Here is a 21,073-nt window from a genome sequence, read left to right as displayed (position 1 = left end):
TAGAAGTTCTTTGGCAAAAATGTAGTTTTAGTTTTGCTCGCGACCAATCCTTAAAATGAGAATATCCTTCAATCTTCATTTGGAATAGGTTTTATTTATAAAGCAACAACTCAGCATGTTTTTGGACTGTGTGGGAGGAACCCGGAGAGAACCCACACTGCACGGGGAGAACATGCAAACTCCACGCAGAAAGATCCCGGGTGTCCTCACTGGGACGCGGACCGGCGACCTTCTTGCTGTGAGGTGACGGTGCTACCCACCACGAAGACCTTACATAATAGAAACCAATAAATCGAAAGTATTCCCTGAATTCCCTTTAAGCAAACACTTGCAACTGTGGGGAGGGGGACAAAAAATCCTCCTTCATGGAAAGAAATCACCAGCAGCACCAGGCTCAGGGAGGACAGCCATCTGTCTCGACTGGTTGGGGTGAGGGTAAAGGGGAGAGAGAACAGGATAGAGAATAGACAACAAGAGGCACAAGATAACAATAAACACTTTGGAGGTCGGTGAGGCCAGTGGTCAGCTCCACAGTGAGATACCTGCAGAGAGAATAAAACACAAAGTACAACAGAGAGAAAAGACAAAGGTAGTGACATGCAATGGTGTTGTGTAAATGTATAGAGAAAGAGACGTGAGTAGAGGAGAGGTGTGGGGGGAAGGGAAGGAAAACATAAGAAACAAAAGGGGGCGTAATAGTCAGCAATACGAGTTTGTGTTTCATTTGTCACCAAATCCAAACAGAAACTAAAGAAGGGCAGAAGAGGAACCTTTGTCATCTATGCATGAAGGCCAGATGGAGTGGAAAGGAGTGGCAAAGGGAATGTAGGTACGTTAAAGACAGGAGAGGAAGGTGACAGAATAACAGCTGATGAAAGCAACATAAAGACAGAAAATTTGAAAGGTTTGTAGAAACAGAGGAGAGAATAGAAAACAATTTGAAAGCAGAGGAAGGAGGCAGATGGAAAACAAGTGTGACGATGAGGAGGAAAATAGAAAGGCAGAAGTGAGTGTTTCAGTGGAAAGGGAAACAGGTGGAGGAGTAAAGGAACAAGGGAAGAGAATATGAAGTGGAGAATCAGGAATGACGATGAAAGAAAAGGAAGGAGATGATGGACTGATGTATTGTTGGTTAGAAGACGAGAAATGAAAGAGTGCATAGTCAAAGCAGGGAAGAGAAATATGGAAAGGGGGAGGTGTAAGTGTAAAGGACAGCAGCAGAATTGCATGAGGAAATATGAAGGGTGTGTTGTTAAGGAGGAAGGAGGGTAAGAAATGAGGAGAGAGAAAATGAGAAGGCAACAATGGCAGTTAGAGATGGTGAAGGAGAGGAAGAGTGGCGAAGGAGGGAAGGAAAATGACAAGAGGATGGTGAAAAGATGGAAGATGGAGGGTGGAGAAGTAAAGTATGGAAGTTAAAAGAGCTTTAAAAGAAGAAAAGTGGAGAAGGGACGAGAGAACAAGTTGACAGTTGCAGAAAAGAAGATGAGGATGAAGGAGATGACAGAGATGAAAAGAGGAAGGGAAAATGCTGATGGAAGACAATGAAGAGATGTGGAAAGGTAGATGGAGATAAAAGACACATGAAGAGAAGCAAATGAAAGAGAGAAGGAGACGAAAGACAGAGAAATGGAGATGAAGTGGAGGGATTAGAGGAAATACATCAAAGTTGAGTACAGATTATTAAAATATGAAGGGAAGGGGGAAAGGAAAGAAAATAAGAATAAATAGGGCAGAAGGGTTTACTGGAAAATGCATAAAAAAGAGAGGAAGGGTGGAGATGTGGCAGAGTAAGGTCTGACAGAAGCAAAAGTGAATGCATTTGCGAGAGGTATGAAGATGAAGCAGAGGAAGGGAAGACAGCTGAAGAATGGAAGTGAGGATGGATGGGTGACTCCAGGGGATTAAGGATGGAAGAAGTAAATGGGTAAAGGAAGGAGAGGAAAGTTGAAAGAGAGAGACGCATGAAAGTTTCGATAGACCGCAGAAGGAAGATAAAGGAGAGGAAGGGTGAAGGTAAGAGATGAAGGAAAAGAGAACGAGGAAGCGGAAATCGGTTCTTATCTGTGTTCCAGTGAAGTCCCACCAACAGCAGCAGCACTGCGTTCTGTCACCATCTAACTTCTACTGGAGGCTCCACAACGTCCTTTAACTCTTCACTGCTGAGGTAAAAGCTGGAGATCAGAAGGCTGCGACTCGTGACTTCAGGTGTCAGATCTTGGGAGGGGAAAGGGGTTCAGGGGGAAGTTTATTATATTTCACTTTACTACATTTATTTGATTAATTTATGTACTAGTTTTAATAAAAAATAACATTTTTACAAATAAATTATGTGAAGAGCCGATGTGATGTTTTGTCACTAATAAAACTGCCCAACGGTAAATACAAGTGTGTTTTAAGAAGTGACGTAAAAGAGAATACAGAATTAGCCGACCTGATTTATTTGGGCAGGTCATTCCAGAGCCTTGGTGCCCGGACTGAAAATGCTTTGTCCCCCTTTGTTTTCAGCCGGGCCTCTGGGACAGTTAAAAGACCTGTGAGAGGTTTGCTCTGGTCACATGAGCAAATCTCACCTTGTTTCTTCTTCTGTGTCTGCTGAACAAAGAGGTTGCAACCAACAAAGAGACAGATCCCAGTGGCAACTATAATAATAATAACAATAATAATAATAATAGTAATAATAATAAACAATAAAATGGTTCACAATCAGCATCAATGCGAGAAACACTGTTACTTCCTCTGACATCCAGGTGACACAAACACCACGGGTCCTAGAAGTGCCGTCCTGAAGGTGATCAGCTGGTGCATTCGAGGGCGGAGCAGCTCTGCAGCAACACACAGGTGACCAGCGTTAGGTAGTGTGATTAAGCATCACTGCAGCTGATGCAGGAAATGTTTGCTGAAACAAAAGTAACAAGTCGTTTGTATGTCAGGGAAGAAACGTCGCAACCTATGGAAACATTCAGGAAAAGTTCAGCATGTACAGACAAAGAAATGCAGTTTGACCACTTACCAGGTATGTTGTATTTGCTTGTTGCATTTTGTAGAATTAACCGAACTATACCAACATGGGTTAATGATAAAAACGTAAGTATTCTCCAGCTGATTGTTTAACTTTCTGTGGTTTTAAAGTTAGTCTGAAAATCAGAGCATCATCTGACTACATAAGAAATAAGTGCTTTCAAATTATATTCCTGTATCTAAAACCAATTTCACTGAGAGGATGTCAGGTTTTTCTTTTATTTCCCCCTTTGGTGAAAGCTGTGAATACCTCAAGCAAGAAGGAAAAGAAGAAATTGTGTAGTTAACTGTAGGGGGCAGTAATGTGCTTTGGAGCAGGTGTTGTGTCAGAAATTGCAACAAATCAGAAGAAGACCAGCGCAGGCGCACTGACAACCACAACACAACTAGCTGCCAGTTTACCTGGCTAACGGTTAACTAGCTTAAGTTACTATTTTACAAAATATGACCCGCTAAATGTGAGCAGAAGAAGACATATTAAAGATACAAAGTCAGGTAACCCGTAGGAAATAGGTACGTTTACAGGTTTAAATGCATAATTTGTCAAAACGTGTAAAAATCGAAGTCTGCTGCTAGTGCCATACCGTGCTAGCTAAGATGCTAGCTGCCAATAGGAACATTAGCACGTTGCTAACACCGCCAACCGGCGTTTTCATACATTCATGACATGAGGCTAACTGTTATGCTAATTGCATGTCCTATAAGATAAGATTAGCGCTTTGAGTGAAAGTTAACAGCTAAATTGCCCCACACAGTCTAACGCTGCCGTTACGCGTGGTAAATTATATGCTAGCTAGTGCTTGTTAATCTTGGAAGCATCTTTCAGCTTGTTACATGGCACGAGTTTTAAAAGTAGCGCTTAAACTTGCTGTATTGAACAACCACCGGTCACTGTGTCATCATATACTTACATATGCAGTCTGTGAGGGCAGTAGACAAGGTGTTTACCAGAAAAACAACCTAGTTTAATGAAACTGTACCATTTATTTCACGTTGCAAATAGAGCATAGCACAAATTTACTAGACTGGTTAAGCCTTACTTTAATGACCTTACTGTTCTTTGTGAAATATAAAATGGTTTGTTTCTCTCATGCAAATTACTTCTTTTATCCCGAGCGTAATCCATTGTAGGACTTTATTCTGGTATCATGTAGTTAGTAATTTCAAGTAAACATTACCTGTGTTGCATTTGCATGTTTCCAATTCTTTGCACAACCAAATCCAGCCTCTACTTGCTGCTTGCCATTGTAGTCTACAAACACCAGACCATGAACATTTAATTTGATAACCCTAGAACATTTAATTTTCATCTTTGTTTTTGTAATTTTGAACGTTGCAGTAAGCTAGGATAAGATATGCCTTTATTTATCTTACAGTGGAGAAATTCACGTTGTTGTTGGATGGAGGGTTGTTGACAAAGCACATAAGGAAGTCTGTGTTTGTCTCATTTTAAATAACTGACAGAGTGCCTTCACCCCTCCTGATAGTGTGTGATGTGTTAAATTAGGACCCATAGCAGACATGAACTCGGTAAATAGTTCCACGTTAATATAACGACATGAACAGAATAAGGTGCTTTTTGATTGAAGACCCAAGTACATTGGTATTTTATGAATAAAAGCATTAATTAAAACAAAAATCAAAGTTCTGAAGACATTCAAAATAAACTGATTGCCAAAAATCATGAAAATAGAATGAAGCACCTGTGATATAGGATAAGATGTATTTGTTTTGTGTCTGCAGGCAGCCCAGTAAGTGAGATGAATGTTAAATAACTAGATTTTTGTTCACCATTGTTTCAAAGTGCTAGCCACACCTGTTTGCATTTGAGGAAGACTTTTGGAGAGAAAATGTTCAATTTATTGTATGTATTTAAACTGAACAGTGGAAAAGTGATATGAGACGTCCTGACATGAATCCTTTCACCTGTCAGATGCTGAGCGCAGCCTTCCAGGATGTATGCTGTGTACAGACAAGCCCACACTCCCACCGCAGTGGAGTTTTCTGTCTACTGCAACTTTATTTCCAGTAAGGAGAAGAATTTGGTTGTTGCTGGAACCTCTCAGCTGTTTGTCTACAGGATCATCCATGATGTGGAGGTAAATGTAATTGCCAGCTGATTTGTTTCTGTGTGCCAAATTTTAAAAATCCAAGCATAAAAATGTTTTTATGTTATTGTTTCAGAGTACATCAAAGGCTGACAAGTCCTCTGGTTTGTCTAATTGTCTTAATTTAAATATATATTTTACTGCAGTTAAAGTAACAATTAGTTTTTTGCTGAGACTTGTCTCTTCTTGTACAGATTCCAAATCCCGTAAAGAGAAGCTGGAGCAAGTGGCATCATTTTCTCTCTTTGGCAATGTTATGTCAATGGCCAGTGTGCAGCTTGTAGGAGCCAACAGAGATGCACTCCTTCTCAGTTTCAAAGATGCAAAGGTATCATTGTGTAAACAGCACACGGTTTAAGAAATTTTCACTACGTAAAATTGTTTTTCACTGACCTGATTGTTTGTTGTCTCACAAGTTATCAGTCGTAGAGTATGACCCTGGGACACATGACCTCAAGACACTGTCGCTTCATTTCTTTGAGGAGCCAGAGCTCAGAGTATGTAGAAACAAAAATACACTGGAGTAAATGTTGAAATGGACAAATTAAAACAACTGGTAATCTAAGTTTTGCTCTTTTCCTTGTTTTTCAGGATGGCTTTGTACAGAATGTTCATATTCCCATTGTTCGTGTAGATCCAGAGAATCGCTGTGCTGTAATGCTTGTTTATGGCACCCAGCTCGTGGTGCTGCCATTCCGCAAGGACACACTAACTGATGAACAGGAGGGTGGAGTTGGAGAAGGGTATGGCTGGAGTTTACTATTCTTTCTGCTTATTAATGTTGTTTAGTATCTGGTGGACACCTGTGTTAACAAATGAAACACTCCCTCTTTTTTCTACATTAACACCATTTGTATGTGTCGCCTACAGACCGAAATCCAGCTTCCTACCCAGCTACATCATTGACGTTCGAGAGCTGGACGAGAAGCTGCTAAACATCATTGACATGAAGTTCCTCCACGGCTACTACGAACCTACGTTGCTTATTCTGTTTGAACCCAATCAGACATGGCCAGGGTTAGTCCATCAGCTGCAACAGCAACTTAATGTCTTTATTTGATGCTCTGAGCAGCCATTTTTTAATTAAACCTTTGTTGTGTGATCTCTGTTCCAGGCGTGTGGCTGTGCGTCAGGACACTTGTAGCATTGTCGCCATCTCCCTCAACATCATGCAGAAGGTTCATCCTGTCATCTGGTCTCTCAGTAATCTGCCTTTTGACTGTACACAAGTCATGGCTGTTCCCAAACCCATCGGTGAGCTCACTGGATTCTCTTTTGTTGCTCCCCTGAGCAGTGTGGTTGCTAAGATCTCTCAAGTCATGTAAATTCATGCACTTTGTGGTAATGGGTGTTGTGTTCCTACAGTGTGTGCGTTTCAGCTTCTGATCTATCAAATATTTTTAGGTGGTGTTGTGGTGTTCGCTGTGAACTCATTGCTCTATCTGAACCAGAGTGTTCCACCATATGGAGTTTCACTCAATTCTCAGACAGCTGGGACCACAGCCTTCCCTCTGCGTAAGCATTTAAACACGAAACCACACTCTTGTACTTGTATCTTTTTATATGTGCCACATTATGTTAATACTATTTGACATTTTTTGATGCTCATCGCTGGATGATGTGTTTTGGTTCTGCAGGGGTACAAGATGAAGTGAAGATCACACTAGACTGTTCTCAGTCTGACTTTATTGCTTATGACAAGATGGTCATCTCACTGAAAGGAGGAGAAATGTAAGTTTTTTGTAATTATCACCACAATGTATTTGAACCCCGATGACAGTGTATGATTGTTCACTGGCTGTTGTTGCCCTGCAGTTACGTGCTGACGCTGATAACCGACGGCATGAGGAGCGTGCGTGCTTTTCACTTTGACAAAGCTGCTGCCAGTGTCCTGACAACCTGTGTAAGTTATGCCTTTAACTGTGAACAGTATTGGTCTGATAATCCAGGACAGTCCATTTCTTCTGTGTTTCTGTGGACAAACCCATAGAGCAGGAGCAATTAGGTTAGGACTGATGGGGGTTTTCGAAAATGTGTACCATATTTTAAATTTAAAGCTGCAAAACGCTAGAAAAAAAATGTTCAGACAGAATCTAAAAGTTATAGATACTGGTATTTGACTGACCTTTTAAGATGTGAAGTAAATATTGAATAAACGTTGCACTTTCTCCATCAGATGGTGACCATGGAGCCTGGCTACCTTTTCCTGGGTTCCCGCCTTGGAAACTCTCTGCTCCTGAAGTACACAGAGAAGCTGCAGGAGACGCCAGCAGAGGAAGGCAAAGACAAGCAGGACAAAGAAAAAGAGAAGGAGAAAGATAAGCAGGTGAGTTTGTGTTTGTATAAACTGTGTGTAAAAGTTGTGGAGATTTCAATACAGCCTGTTATTGTGGAAAAAAATATTGAATAGGCTTGTTTTTTTTTCCTACAGTGCGAGTTCGAGAAATTAATTTCCATATGACACTTGTCAGTCTTTGAAAGCTCACTGCATTTGAAAGGATCTTTATTTCCTTTGATAGCTTTTCCATGAAAATTGTCTTTTTACTTCATCACTGTTCATGACTTCTAGGAGGAGCCACCCAGCAAAAAAAAGCGAGTAGAGTCTTCTACCAACTGGACGGGTATGTTCATTGTTCGTTATTGTTATGTGCCAGTATATTGTGTGTGTGATGTGTCAGTTTGTGCTACACCTGACTTCTTTGTTTGTCAGATGAGGTGGATGAAATAGAAGTGTATGGCAGTGAAGCCCAGTCAGGCACTCAGCTGGCCACCTACTCCTTCGAGGTAAAGAAACTTAAAGTGTAACTCCTATTTTTATGCATCTTGTAGATTTCTGTGCACATAGACAACAATGGAGGGCCTTTGTTTTTTTTTACAGGTGTGTGACAGCATACTCAACATTGGACCTTGTGCAAATGCCTCCATGGGTGAACCTGCTTTCTTGTCTGAAGAGGTATAGACGTTTGAAAGACTTTCAAAACTCTTCTGCTGATGTTACACCAAAGAATTGCATGTTGTAGTCATTCACCTTTATTTCTTTTCAACCCACAGTTTCAGAGCAACCCTGAGCCTGACCTGGAGGTTGTGGTGTGCTCCGGCTATGGCAAGAATGGGGCACTGTCTGTTCTTCAGGTATATCCTCCCTCCTGAGTTGGTCTGTTGTTAGTTTGTTGTATGCATTACTGCTCTTAATGCACAGTCCTAAAACCTGTGGTGGCGAGGGCCGTCTGCCACAGGTCCTGTGACAGTGCTAAAGTGAATTCTGGGTCTACCAGGGCTGCCTCAGAGATCGACGGAGTAGCCTGTAAACACCCCAGACACAACTTCTTAACTTCATTAAATGCACAGATTGAAAACTTGTGTGAGTCACAACACTAGAATCAAGTACTATTTTTATCCCCTCGTTTTTTATGCTTTAATTTGTTTCCACTCTGTTCTCAGAGAAGCATTCGACCGCAAGTCGTCACTACTTTTGAACTGCCGGGTTGCCACGACATGTGGACAGTCATCTCAAGTGAAGTCAAGGAAGAGAAAAAAGTACTGTTTATTATTAGAAGTTTCACATTTTCTGTCGAATCAAGGCTCAAATTGTTCTGTCGTTTTATACAGTAAAACGTTTATTGACGCTTTTCCAGGCTGTAAAAAGTGATGATTCAGAGGATGGAGCAGACACTGAGACTGGTGAGGATGGTGAAGAGGGAGAAAAAGACGAGGAAGCGGAGAAAGAGGAGGACAAGAAGACAGAGCCTCCTTTGGAGGATGATGCGAAGAAGCACGGCTTTCTTATTCTCAGCCGAGAAGATTCAACCATGGTAAAAACACATGTCAACGCACTTTGTTGTGGTTAGGATTTCTTTGATCTAAAAACTGTGTCAGATACTCTTTTTGACTTTGACCACCCCTGTGTTTCCTTGTAGATCCTTCAGACAGGTCAGGAGATCATGGAGCTGGACACCAGTGGTTTTGCCACTCAAGGACCCACTGTGTTCGCAGGAAACATTGGTGACAACAAGTACATCATTCAGGTCTCCCCCATGGGCCTACGTCTCCTGGAAGGAGGTAAAATAAGTGATAAGTTTGATTGTTTTTTTTAACTAACAGCAATAGAATTAAACGAAAATAGGTATGTGTCAGTCAGTTGTTTTAGCTTATGTAATATATTCAAGAGCCCATATTATGCTTTGTGTGTGTGTGTGTGTGTTTTGTGCATATAAAGGGAGGGAAACAAAGTCACAGAAAACTCTGCTCCTTGTCGAGTTGCTAGTTTGGCGACCTTCAAAGGCTGAGCAGTTTTGTTGCAGTCCACCATTATTCTTCACTACAGCTGCTTCTGCTAGGGCTGCGTCTCCCCACCTGTAGTGACAGATCTAAGAGGTGAACGAAAAAGCAAGATTAATAGGTAGTCGGGTATGTTTAGCCTAAAGTCACTTGTCAGTTTCAGGATGGTGGCTTTCTTTTAACGTGGCTAGAATCACCATGTTGCTCCACAGTTAACCTGCTCTGGGGAAGGTTAAGTATCATCATCACCCTTTAACTAAATCTTTTCCTGATGGTTCTCTATGAATGATACAGGTTCTTAACTGTTTGAAGACCAGCTAACGATCAGAGCAAAGTGATTTGGGATGGGGCCCTAAAGAGACAGGTGCTAAGTCACAGCTTTTCAGACAGAGGGTGAAAAGAGATGCTGCAGTAATGTACCGTATGAGGCAATGGGTTTTTTTGAACATGAAAGCATGTAAACATAATCTAGAGAGCCTACAAATACAATTAAATGTGCATAATATGGGCACCTTAGGTAGAATTATGTTCGCTACAGTAATATATATATATTACAGTGTTTCCATCTTTTTGTGCAATAGTAGTAGAATTGTTGTAGTAATGGTACTGTTGTCTTAAAGAACTTGTTTTTTTTTTTTTTAAATGAATCCTGCTTTCAGTGAGGCAGCTTCACTTCATCCCGGTGGACCTGGGCTCTCCCATAGTGCATTGCTCTGTGGCGGACCCTTACGTGGTTATCATGACTGCCGAGGGAGTGGTCACTATGTTTGTGTTAAAGACTGATTCGTACATGGGAAAGACCCACCGACTGGCTCTGCAGAAACCACAGATTCCCACTGTGAGTAAAACACACTCACCTGCCTTTTTTAAAATGTATTTATTTTTATTATAGGGATTTCATTTGACACACTCGCCCCTTCTTGCCAAACCAAAGCTCATAGAAAAAGGTTGGCAAGTTGACAAAATTGAATGTATTGCTTTAATAGTAGTACCATGCAAATCCAAAGCATCATAACCCTATCTTTTAGAAAGTATATTAGGAAAAGGTACATAAATAGCTTTTAATAATATTTTGTTTGTTTTAAACTGCCTTTCATTCAACAGCAATCTCGCGTAATCACACTGTGCGCGTACCGAGACGTAAGCGGGATGTTTACCACAGAAAACAAAGTGAGCTGCTCCATTAAAGAGGACAACATCACCCGCGGTCAGTCTGAGGCTGAGACCATCATCCAGGACCTCAGGTAAGAATTCACTTCTCTTCCACACTGGCACATTCAGCCAGCTGCTGCACTTCATTCTTGTGCTGATTGTTGTTACATGTGTGAGCAGCAACACAGTGGACGATGAGGAGGAAATGCTCTATGGAGACTCTAACGCCAGTGCAACGCCCGCAAAAGACGAAGTCAGCCGCAGCTCTGTGGCTCCAGTGCCTTCCACAAGTGAGACAAGCTCCACCAAAGCAGAGCCCACCCACTGGTGCATCATTATCAGAGAGAACGGCGTAATGGAGGTAAGATGTGTACTTGTTTTCAAATGGAAGGGAAAGAGAATTAAAGGTTGATTTCTGGTTGTTTTTGAATATTACCTGTGCTGATATCTACTTGACGACTATCTTACATGTTATCAGAAGGGGAAATAAACCTCCTGCATTCACCATAGTGCGTTGTTGTTAATGAGGACTGACATTTCTTTTTCCTATATGCTGATATGTGTGAAAATGACAAGAAAATTGACCCTGAACATAAAATAAAAAGAATCTATGCCATTAATAATAATTGACAGGAATGTGTTTTTCTACACTCAACTGTTTTCATTATTTCATTCATCAGATTTACCAGTTGCCAGATTGGCGATTGGTATTCCTGGTGAAGAACTTTCCGGTAGGCCAAAGAGTGCTGGTGGACAGTTCCTCTGGCCAGTCCGCAACACAGGGGGAAGGTAAAAAGGAGGAAGTGACCCGTCAAGGAGAGATTCCATTAGTCAAAGAGGTGGCTTTGGTTTCTCTTGGCAACAATCACAGCAGACCGTATTTGCTGGTAAGTTTTCTACTTTGAGGCCTTTTAGGTAAACTTCATTAAAGTTGTCATTTGTGTTTTACAAGAATGAAGCGCTTCATGAAAAGAAAACTGAGTTAAAAAAAGATTTGATTTGAAAATGTTTCCTTGCTTACTAGGTCCATGTGGAACAAGAGCTTCTGATCTATGAAGCGTTCCCGTACGATCAACAACAACCGCAAAACAACCTGAAAGTCCGCTTTAAAAAAGTAAGAGCTGGGACTGGTAGAAGTGGACTACATCAAGCCAAATTTAGATGAAATCAGTCTTAACTGTGTTCCTATAATCTGCACAGGTGCCCCACAACATTAACTTCAGAGAAAAGAAATCAAAGCTTAAAAAAGATAAGAAGGCAGAGAGCAGCGCCACTGATGACAGTCTAGGGGCGAAGAGTCGGATTGCCAGGTTCAGATACTTCGAGGACATTTCTGGATACTCAGGGGTAAGGAAGCCATTTTTAAAAAAATCTGAGATGAGAATGTTATTCCAAAACAAGATTGTTCTGACAGTACATCCTGTCAGGTGCTCTTTCATTAGCCATGTGACGTTCCCTCTGTGTCGCAGGTGTTTATCTGCGGTCCGTCTCCTCACTGGATGTTGGTCACCTCTCGGGGAGCGATGAGGCTTCACCCGATGACCATCGATGGCTCCATCGAGTCTTTCTCCCCCTTCCATAATATCAACTGCCCCAAAGGTTTCCTCTACTTCAACAAACAGGTGCACAGAAGACACATTATCACTTTGGTGGTAATGCATGTGTTGATTTTTTATTTGTGTTCCAGATGAGACAGAAACCAACTTTATTGACTTGTTAAATAAACAGAGTTATTAAATAATGTAGATGAGATTCCACACAAGTAGTGATATGATTATTATTATCCTTCACCAGAGGTTTTGTCTTTTAGGCTTTCAACTATTACAAGAATACAAATGGAGAGACCCTGTTTCATGGCCATTCAGGATGTAACACTCTCTGCAGAGAAAATAGAAGCGAACTACTTAACACCTTCATATCTGTTATCTGAGGCTTATGAAAGCAGTTTAAGCAAGGCAGAAGCAGAATAGAACCATTGCACATTTATGGAAATGCAGTTCTAAAAGTTATATATTTTTTTATGGAAATCTATTTAATCTAGTTTTCATTTCCTTGACTCTGTGTGTTCTCCCACAGGGCGAGCTAAGGATCAGCGTCCTGCCCACCTATCTGTCTTACGATGCCCCGTGGCCAGTCAGAAAAATCCCACTGAGATGCACCGTCCACTACGTGTCCTACCACGTTGAGTCCAAGGTAAGCCTCCTCTGACTAAGCCCACACAGCACCGGAGGCACCCAAGTGGCGACATGTCATAAAATTCAAGCCAAAACACATTCCCCGGACACCTCACACCTCCACTTGCATAACACGATGCAAAATAAAAGCATATCGATCGAGCCCCTTTGAAAAGTTTGAGATGAAAGCCTGCTGGCCTTGAAGTTTTCTTACTGTGAAAGAAAAAAATCAATGAGGGTGACTTTGAAGGGATTAGTCTTTGATGTGAAGTTTTTCTGTGTGATTTTGGATTTTTTATTTATTTTTCTCCCCTCTCAGGTGTATGCTGTGTGCACGAGTGTAAAAGAGCCCTGTACTCGCATCCCCAGGATGACTGGAGAGGAGAAGGAGTACGAAATCATAGAACGAGGTCAGATGTCAAACACACCTGTTGTTTATATCATAAGGTCCCAAACTTTAGATGTACACAAGTATCCCCACATCACTGCAGTTTGCCGTGTACCAGACGTGTTCTTATGAATAGATAATTATATTTACAATATTTTTTTCATACAGTTGAGTCCTAAATGTTAAGAATGTAGTCATCTTGATGATGATGGACATTTCAACTATTTATCATTTAACTGTTTCTACTGTTAACAAACTACCTAGCATCTGTGACTCTTTTATTTTTAGTTTTAGCTTCTAATTCCACTATTTATTCAATCAGTTTTAATTTGCATGATATTGGGGAAAATGGTATTGTGATAGTTTATCTGCAGTGTATAGTGCAACATGGAAAAAAACAGCTTAGTACATGTAGCATGTGTATTCCTCACCAACTACAAGCTTTAATCTGAGGACAAAGCATTGCAGCCTCGTCCACTTGTTGAGCCACTATGCGTTGTCAAGTCTTGCCATCTTGGTCTATAGGTGCTGCTTTACTGCGCAACAAATACACAATGATACAAACGCTAATACCTGAGTAAACGTGGACCAGTGCTGTTTATCTTGTATTATTTGATAAAATCTTCAATTTGCAACCATCAAAACACGAGTCAGCCGTCATCATGTTCACCTCATCTGTTGTATTTCATGTATTACACAAACATGACGTTTCCTCAGCAAAGCCCCGTGCAGCCAACGCTTCTCATCTATATGATAATCTGGGAAAGATTCTGTACACGGGAAGCCACTTTTCAAATGGAAGTTGTCATTAATAAAGTGGACGTAAGATTTATGCAGGGCTCCGCTCTCCAGCTGGACTACAAATCTGTTGTAACTGCATGATATTCCACAGACAGCTTGTGCCTTGCATTTTTCATACAGTTCTGGGATGGCAGCTTCAGAGAAGTAGGCGCATGATGGTATTACATACTGCTTGTAAAGGCAAGAGGATCACATTTTAAACACCCTCTTTGGACAGTTTCTCTCTGCTGTTTGGAACCTTTCTCATTCGGTCTAACGCTGGCAGAGTCGTCCGAAATAGATTTTTGCTTAGAATGGCGTTCAGATCTGGCACTGGCTGATTTAAATGGTCAAACAAACTGTGTATTGGCAACAGCTGAAAGACCCCGCTAACAAAGTAGTTTTTGTCAACATTGTTTGACTTCATTTGCCTGAACTGTCGTCGCTTCTCACGTGATTTGACTATTCTGCAAAAGCACATTACAGTGTCGATGCTGAAACCGTATATCGAGCAGCCCCACTATCTGCTTTAGTTACCTGTTTCAACCGCGTATAAATTAGTGACCATTTATTATTACATTCTATACTATTAGAACTAATATTTCACCAGTCATCTTTAACCACCTTTTAGACTTTACTTACAAATAGGTTTTTACACAGAGGTCTTTCCTCCCTGGTGCTTTAGTGGTTATTGTGACGGTACATTCATTGATGATCAAAACTGCACTTATTTGTCTGTGTATTTTATATCAAAACAAAGATTTCAAATGGACTCCGACACACTATTCAACTGGCAAAATACATGACTATATTAGTAGTAGTTTTGTGACAAGAAATGACTCGTGTGTTATGACATAGATGTGGGAATAGTTCCTTTTATGCCTTTAAAAGAATGTGTGGATATGTGACTGTTGTTCTACCCTGCAGACGAGCGCTACATCAATCCTCAGCAGGAGAAGTTCTCTATCCAGCTCATCTCTCCAGTGAGCTGGGAGGCCATTCCCAACACACGGTAAAAGCTGTTCTCTCTCTTCACAGAGCACACCTTTGAAGAGCACACATGCTGCTCGCAAAAATCAATAGAAATGCTTTGTTTTAATACAGATTGGGTGAACTAAGTGGTTTGGGCTTTGGGCTGCTTTTAGAGAATTGTGGGGTTTAATTGAAAAGCCTGGGCCATTTATTCAAGTTGTAGACAATTAATTTAGTCTCACTTGGCTGCCTACTTTTATTTTATTCAGGGTCAGTTGGAAATATTGAGTCGTTTATCTAAATCCCTGGTCATTTGCTCCTCTGCGTTATCATTAACTACCACTGTGAGCACTGAAATGTAGAAGTAAGCTTGGCTTGCAGCGCTTCTGCATAATGTGTTGAGATACTGGGTGTGTGTGTACGCATATACGACTTCACTGTCAAACACATTAAACATAAAGAGATGGTTTAGCGCTGGGATAACTTAGCCCTGCTTTTAACTGACAAGTAATATTAGTCTGGGACAACTTTGACTTTCTGCCAGCATAAAGTCTCCAAATTAACAAGCATACTTAATCTACCAAAGCTGTTTTTAAAGTAAACAGAACTTGTATACAGATGTAGCTTAACTGAAATGTGTAGCTTGTTTCTACCACTTGAAACACTTTCAAGTTTTGTTCAAACTTTCATTAGATGCGGGCATTGGTGTAACATCTTCCAAGACTGCTAGAGTCAATCGGGGGGATATCTCAAGAACTAGAGATCAGAACTGAATGAAATTTGGTGATCGCTAAGAAGCGAGCCAAAACATAGGTGTCAAGTGTTTTGGTGTGGCTCCAGTTAATTATAAAAAGACCCTTCTGTCAACAGCATGATCAGGATATTTGATGTCTATGATGCCTGTTTTATTTCCCCTCTTTTTAAACATGCATTCATTTCCATTAATCCATTAACATCGTGTTGGCTTGATGTCAGAACCCCAGTAACTTTGCTATAAAAGTCATGACAGTCTTACTGCAAAAATACATCAAAGACACATAAACATCATTTTTACAGTGATGAGATAGAATCTACAACACAACGATCTTCCTGCTTTCGAAAGTCCCGTTAACAGAACCGTTACCGTTGGAGCTCATCAATCCTCCGGTATTTAAACATGTAGCCCGGAGGCTCCTTTAATACCGGGGCTCTGTGCCCATCCCTAAAATCAATGAAGTGTGCAAAATTTTAGGGGTCTAAGTATTTTGGGAAGTGACTGTCCTACTTAACTTCACCTTTAATGATGATTAATAGCAATGACATTCTGTTTAACTCCAATAATCGAACACAGGAACTTCTAAGAGTCAGTGTGCCCTGACTTTACTCTGACTTCTGTCTCGTTTAGGATCGACCTGGAGGAGTGGGAACACGTGACCTGTATGAAGACAGTGGCCCTGAGGAGTCAGGAGACAGTGTCTGGCCTAAAGGGCTACATCGCAGCAGGAACCTGCCTGATGCAGGGAGAGGAGGTCACCTGCAGGGGCCGGGTGAGACATGAAAACATCTGCACCTTTAAAGCCTCATTTCCAACCTACAAAAAAAGAACTGAGGCTATTTGACTGCAATCATTGAAATGTTTGTTTGTTGTATTCAGATCGTTATCCTGGATGTGATTGAAGTGGTGCCAGAGCCAGGACAGCCTCTCACCAAGAACAAGTTCAAGGTGCTGTATGAGAAGGAACAGAAGGGGCCGGTGACGGCGCTGTGCCACTGCAACGGATACCTGGTGTCGGCCATTGGACAGAAGGTCTCAACCGCACTCGCATCACAACTCTGCTGCAATGAGTCTCAAACTGGATGTAGTTAGTGAACACTTGGCAGTGTTTTATGAGTAGAGTGAGTCCTAGAGGGGGGCACACAGTTGCTATGGATTACATGTGTCATAAACAACGTCTGCAGTGAATGAATGATTAGTTTACATCAGTAAAATACATTTTTATTAACACACAGAAATGGAAAACGGCAGACACCCACATTTATTGGCATGCAGTGTTTTTTTTCAGTTGACCAAGTAAATCATGCACTGATGACCTGTTTTTGGTCACATCATTCTGTCTTTAGCCAAAAGTATTTTTGTACAAGTGATTCTTTTTGCCACTGGGTCTTTTCAGTGTTTCTCTCCTGTTGTGACTAATACACATGCACACTGTGCAGTGTTGAGGCTGAAATGATTTGTCACACATTACGTGTCAACATTAAATAAAAAAAACTATTGACAGATATCTTATTATCTTATATAAATATGCAAATAAGGGTTTCCCATTCTCCATGTTGCTACAGATCTTCCTGTGGGTCCTGAAGGACAACGACCTGACGGGCATGGCCTTCATCGACACGCAGCTCTACATCCACCAGATGTTCAGCATCAAGAATTTCATCCTGGCAGCTGACCTGATGAAGAGCATCTCACTGCTCCGCTACCAGGAGGAGAGCAAGACGCTGTCTCTCGTGAGCAGGGTGAGGAAGCCGTGCTGCTGCTGCTGCTGCTGATGAGGATGATGATGATGATCAAACTTCAATTTATATTAAATAAGCTATTTGAGTTTTCCCTCTTAGATTTGCTAACAATCAGACTTCAGTGCTGTATCTGTAGGCGGCAGCACACAGTGAAGGGTGTATTGATGAAGATGTACAAATTTGTATTGAGTGAGTCCTGTGAGTGTCTGGATTCAGTCCGGTTCATTTCTAGAGAACGGCTCTGGCAGCAGGAAATCATTCAGGGACTGTTGCTGAATTTAACAGTTTTCTTATTGTTTTGGCTGCAGGATGCCAAGCCCTTAGAGGTCTACAGCATTGAATTTATGGTGGATAACAACCAGCTGGGATTCCTAGGTAACCTTTGTCATGATCATTAGAGAAAATTTCAGTTGCATTTGCAAATTCTGTTCTCATTGAGCTTTTTATTTGCTCTTCTTTTCAGTGTCTGATCGAGACAAGAACCTCTATGTATATATGTATTTACCTGAAGGTACGTGATGTCACTGGAACTGCAAATGCAACGTAGCCTGTTATTAAATGCACATCGACTTATGACATTTGTGGTGTGTGTTTGCAGCTAAAGAGAGCTTTGGAGGAATGCGTCTGCTGAGGCGAGCTGACTTCAACGCCGGAGCTCACATCAACACTTTCTGGCGAATGCCGTGTAGAGGAGCACTGGACACCGGCAGTAAGAAGTCTCTGACCTGGGACAACAAGCACATCACGTGGTTTGGTAAGCAGCCAAGAGTCCTGTGTCACACATCGTAGTTAACAGGTTTATTGGAACCTGGTGGTGTTTTTCGGTCATCTGATGGTAAGATCAAATGAAAATGTTTTTGAGTGGCTGGAGATGACTTTGGCTGCTTTTAGTTTTTGGTGGTTATCTTGGGTGAAAAGTTTAGCTTTCTAGTGTTAGACCCGATTCTTTAGTTGGAAGCCCAAAAACAAGCCGGAGAAATCTTCAGTTCTCAGATGCAGAATTTATTTAGGTCACAGGTGAAGTTTTGCAGCGCTGGAATTCAGAGGGACAGAGAGGAATCTCATGTCCAGCTGAACTGAGTGTTTTCAGCTCCAGGTAACAGATATCTTCTTGGGCTGGGCCTGCCCCGAACATAGATAAGATTTAATTGGCCAGTTACTAATGGCGTGGACAGGCATACTTCTGCGCTCTGTCCACGTCCTTGACATTTTTGGTAAGCAACGTGTGTTGTTGGTACGGCGTGTAGCTAAAGTAACAATCGTATCTAATAGAAGAGAGGAGTTTCTGCTGCCTCTAAGTGTGTGAACCGGTTCTCACCGGCCATATTATCTTCAAGGACATAAGCTGTTCTCAGTAGGAAAATACGAAACAGAATCATAGGCTCAGTGCTAAATACAGATTCAGAATACATAATAGCTCGAAACATACTTAATTCTAACACAAGTAATGATGGAATTGGTCTGTTTGTGGTCTTAATTTGGTGGACTTGCCGCACAATGGAAAGTAAGTCTTGCAACCACAATCAGAGAACATAAGAGTGAGGCTCTGAGGGGCCTCGGCACCACAGGACTAACTTCACTGTACGTCTTCATGCCAGTTGGGAGTGTTGAAACCTGATTTGATCTTAGTCTTGTAGTTGCAATACTAGTACACTTCTACATAATGGAAAATAAATTGTATATTGTGTATCCACTGCAGGAGTTTTCTCTCAGATCCACACATGTAGCCATTGTGTGTTTACCCTGGTAGATAAAGTCACTTTATTTCAGCTGAGATACATCTTAGATTATTTCACTCTTTTCAAACATATTTTTGCTGAACACTTGTTCACTTGTTGGCACCAGGCAGCTAACTGAAGCAGTGAGGAGTAAGAAATGACAATTTTATTTAATAGCAGAACATTAATGTGCACCTTTACCCCTCTTTACAGTCATTTACATAATGTGTTCAGTAATTGCCAAGATGTGAGGAAACTGACAAAAAGGGTACAACTTCATTATTCAAGCAGAAAACGTTTGTGTGCACCTAAATAAAAACATGAAGCACTCGAGTTCAAGCAATGGAAGAAGTTGGTCTGGTGTCCTGATCAACAAGTCCCTGTTGTATGTGTTCTACAAATAAAAGTCTAATTAACTGACTTAAATGCCCTAAATGTTAAACATGGACCAAACCTTGTGTTCCCACAGCAACCCTCGATGGAGGAGTTGGTTTGCTACTCCCCATGCAGGAGAAAACTTACCGCCGTCTGCTGATGTTGCAAAACGCTCTTACAACCATGCTGCCTCATCACGCTGGTCTGAACCCAAAGGCCTTCAGGTTTGCGGCCTCCTCCAGTACGTTTCCACAGGGTTTAACTGTAGAGAACGTTGACCTGACCAACCTGTTCCTCTGTTGCATCCAGAATGCTGCACAGCGACAGACGGAGCCTGCAGAACGCTGTGAGGAACATCCTGGACGGAGAGCTCCTCACAAAGTACCTGTACCTCAGCACCATGGAGCGCAGCGAGCTGGCCAAGAAGATCGGTACCACTCAGGACATTGTGAGTGCACAGAGCAGCAGAGCACAACATCCACTTAGTTCAGTTTTGTCGTTCTCTCATCATGCCCTTCTTCTCTCACCAGATCCTGGATGACCTTCTGGAAATCGACAGAGTAACGGCTCATTTCTGAGCACCACATTCCCGAGTCTTCTCCACTGAATGATGTTTTATAGTGAATGGAGGAAAGGTTTTGTTATGGCCATGTTTGTGCAAACCTTGTTTTTCTTACGTGTTAGACAAAAGGAGGCCCACCATGTTTTCTTAAAATATTTTGTATAGTAAAAAAAAAAAAAAAGAGAGAAACACAAAACTGGTGTGAGTTTTAATTTGTTCACATTGAGCTTAAGGGGACGTCACCGGTGACCAGAGCAGTGCTCAAAGAGTAGCTGTTAATATGAGACCTCCCCGGTTGATTAATTATGTTAGGACCTGGTCTTCATTGTCTGAAATTGTATGTGTAAATATGCAAATGAGGCATTATCTCATGAGATATGCACCAACTTGTGCGAACGTCCAGTAAAGTCGGTGTATTCACTTAAACATGTTTCAATATGATATTATGGAAGTGTAACTACACTTTGTAGTTCAGTTGCACTTGTTTATTTAGGGGCATCACTAAATAAATCATACTGAGGAATTATTTTAAATGAAATCTCAGAGACTTTAGTTGAATGGAGTTGGTCAGTCTGTTGAAAGTCCTAAGTTCTGATTAAATTGACCTCCGTTCCCACACAAAGAAAGACACAAAACTCTGAATTGGTCTAAAAGAGAAGTGTTTAACTATTCTACTACTACACTGCTCAAAAAAATAAAGGGAACACCTAAACAACACAATGGAACTCCAAGTCAATCACACTTCTGTGAAATCACACTGATTGTGAATCAATTTCACCTGCTGCTGTTGTTGTAAATGGAACAGACAACAGGTGGAGGTGAGAGACAATTAGCAAGACAACCCCTATAAAGGAGAGGTTCTGCAGGTGGTGACCACAGACCTTTATCTGTTCTCATCCTTTCTGAATGATATTTTGGTCACTTTTGCATGTTGTCAGTGCTCTCACTCCTAGAGGTAGCATGAGGCATGTCTACAACCCACAGAAGTTGCTCAGGTAGTGCAGCTCATCCAGGATGGCACATCAATACGAGCTGAGGCAAGAAGGTTT

General features: G+C 41.4%; 1 protein-coding gene across 2 annotated transcripts; it reads left to right on the top strand.

Annotated features, from left to right (window-relative positions):
* Positions 1 to 3,387: 3,387 nt before the first annotated feature.
* On the top strand, positions 3,388 to 20,220 carry cpsf1 (cleavage and polyadenylation specific factor 1). 2 transcript variants are annotated; one of them, XM_008302644.1, is made up of 38 exons: positions 3,388 to 3,516; positions 4,955 to 5,120; positions 5,206 to 5,233; positions 5,324 to 5,457; positions 5,546 to 5,626; positions 5,721 to 5,872; positions 6,000 to 6,146; positions 6,244 to 6,383; positions 6,534 to 6,644; positions 6,767 to 6,860; positions 6,945 to 7,032; positions 7,306 to 7,455; positions 7,699 to 7,750; positions 7,840 to 7,913; positions 8,008 to 8,082; positions 8,181 to 8,261; positions 8,571 to 8,666; positions 8,765 to 8,941; positions 9,047 to 9,188; positions 10,067 to 10,245; positions 10,512 to 10,651; positions 10,740 to 10,920; positions 11,240 to 11,446; positions 11,584 to 11,673; positions 11,760 to 11,906; positions 12,029 to 12,181; positions 12,636 to 12,752; positions 13,053 to 13,143; positions 14,829 to 14,913; positions 16,258 to 16,399; positions 16,507 to 16,659; positions 17,193 to 17,369; positions 17,678 to 17,744; positions 17,833 to 17,880; positions 17,968 to 18,123; positions 19,557 to 19,686; positions 19,772 to 19,910; positions 19,993 to 20,220. In XM_008302644.1, exons 2-38 carry the CDS (start codon positions 4,977 to 4,979, stop codon positions 20,038 to 20,040), a joined length of 4,416 nt encoding a protein of 1,471 aa, XP_008300866.1. In that variant the 5' UTR covers positions 3,388 to 3,516; positions 4,955 to 4,976; the 3' UTR covers positions 20,041 to 20,220. The 2 variants fall into 2 exon arrangements, with proteins under 2 accessions (XP_008300866.1, XP_008300865.1); XM_008302643.1 differs by having other exon boundaries at positions 3,388 to 3,534.
* Positions 20,221 to 21,073: the final 853 nt, after the last annotated feature.

The sequence above is a fragment of the Stegastes partitus genome, unplaced genomic scaffold (assembly GCF_000690725.1).
Source record: "Stegastes partitus isolate 25-593 unplaced genomic scaffold, Stegastes_partitus-1.0.2 Scaffold1849, whole genome shotgun sequence".
Classification (NCBI taxonomy): Eukaryota; Metazoa; Chordata; class Actinopteri; family Pomacentridae; genus Stegastes; species Stegastes partitus.
Note: the sequence above shows the minus strand (reverse complement) of the source record. Positions and strands in the feature narration are given on the sequence as shown.

Excerpts from the sequence above, each read along its gene's own strand:
- cpsf1 (XM_008302644.1), top strand. The coding sequence starts at position 4,977 with ATGTATGCTGTGTACAGACAAGCCCACACTCCCACCGCAGTGGAGTTT. Across the intron at positions 8,083-8,180 it reads CTGCTTTCTTGTCTGAAGAG|TTTCAGAGCAACCCTGAGCC; the intron begins GTATAGACGTTT and ends TTCAACCCACAG. Across the intron at positions 8,942-9,046 it reads GCCGAGAAGATTCAACCATG|ATCCTTCAGACAGGTCAGGA; the intron begins GTAAAAACACAT and ends GTTTCCTTGTAG.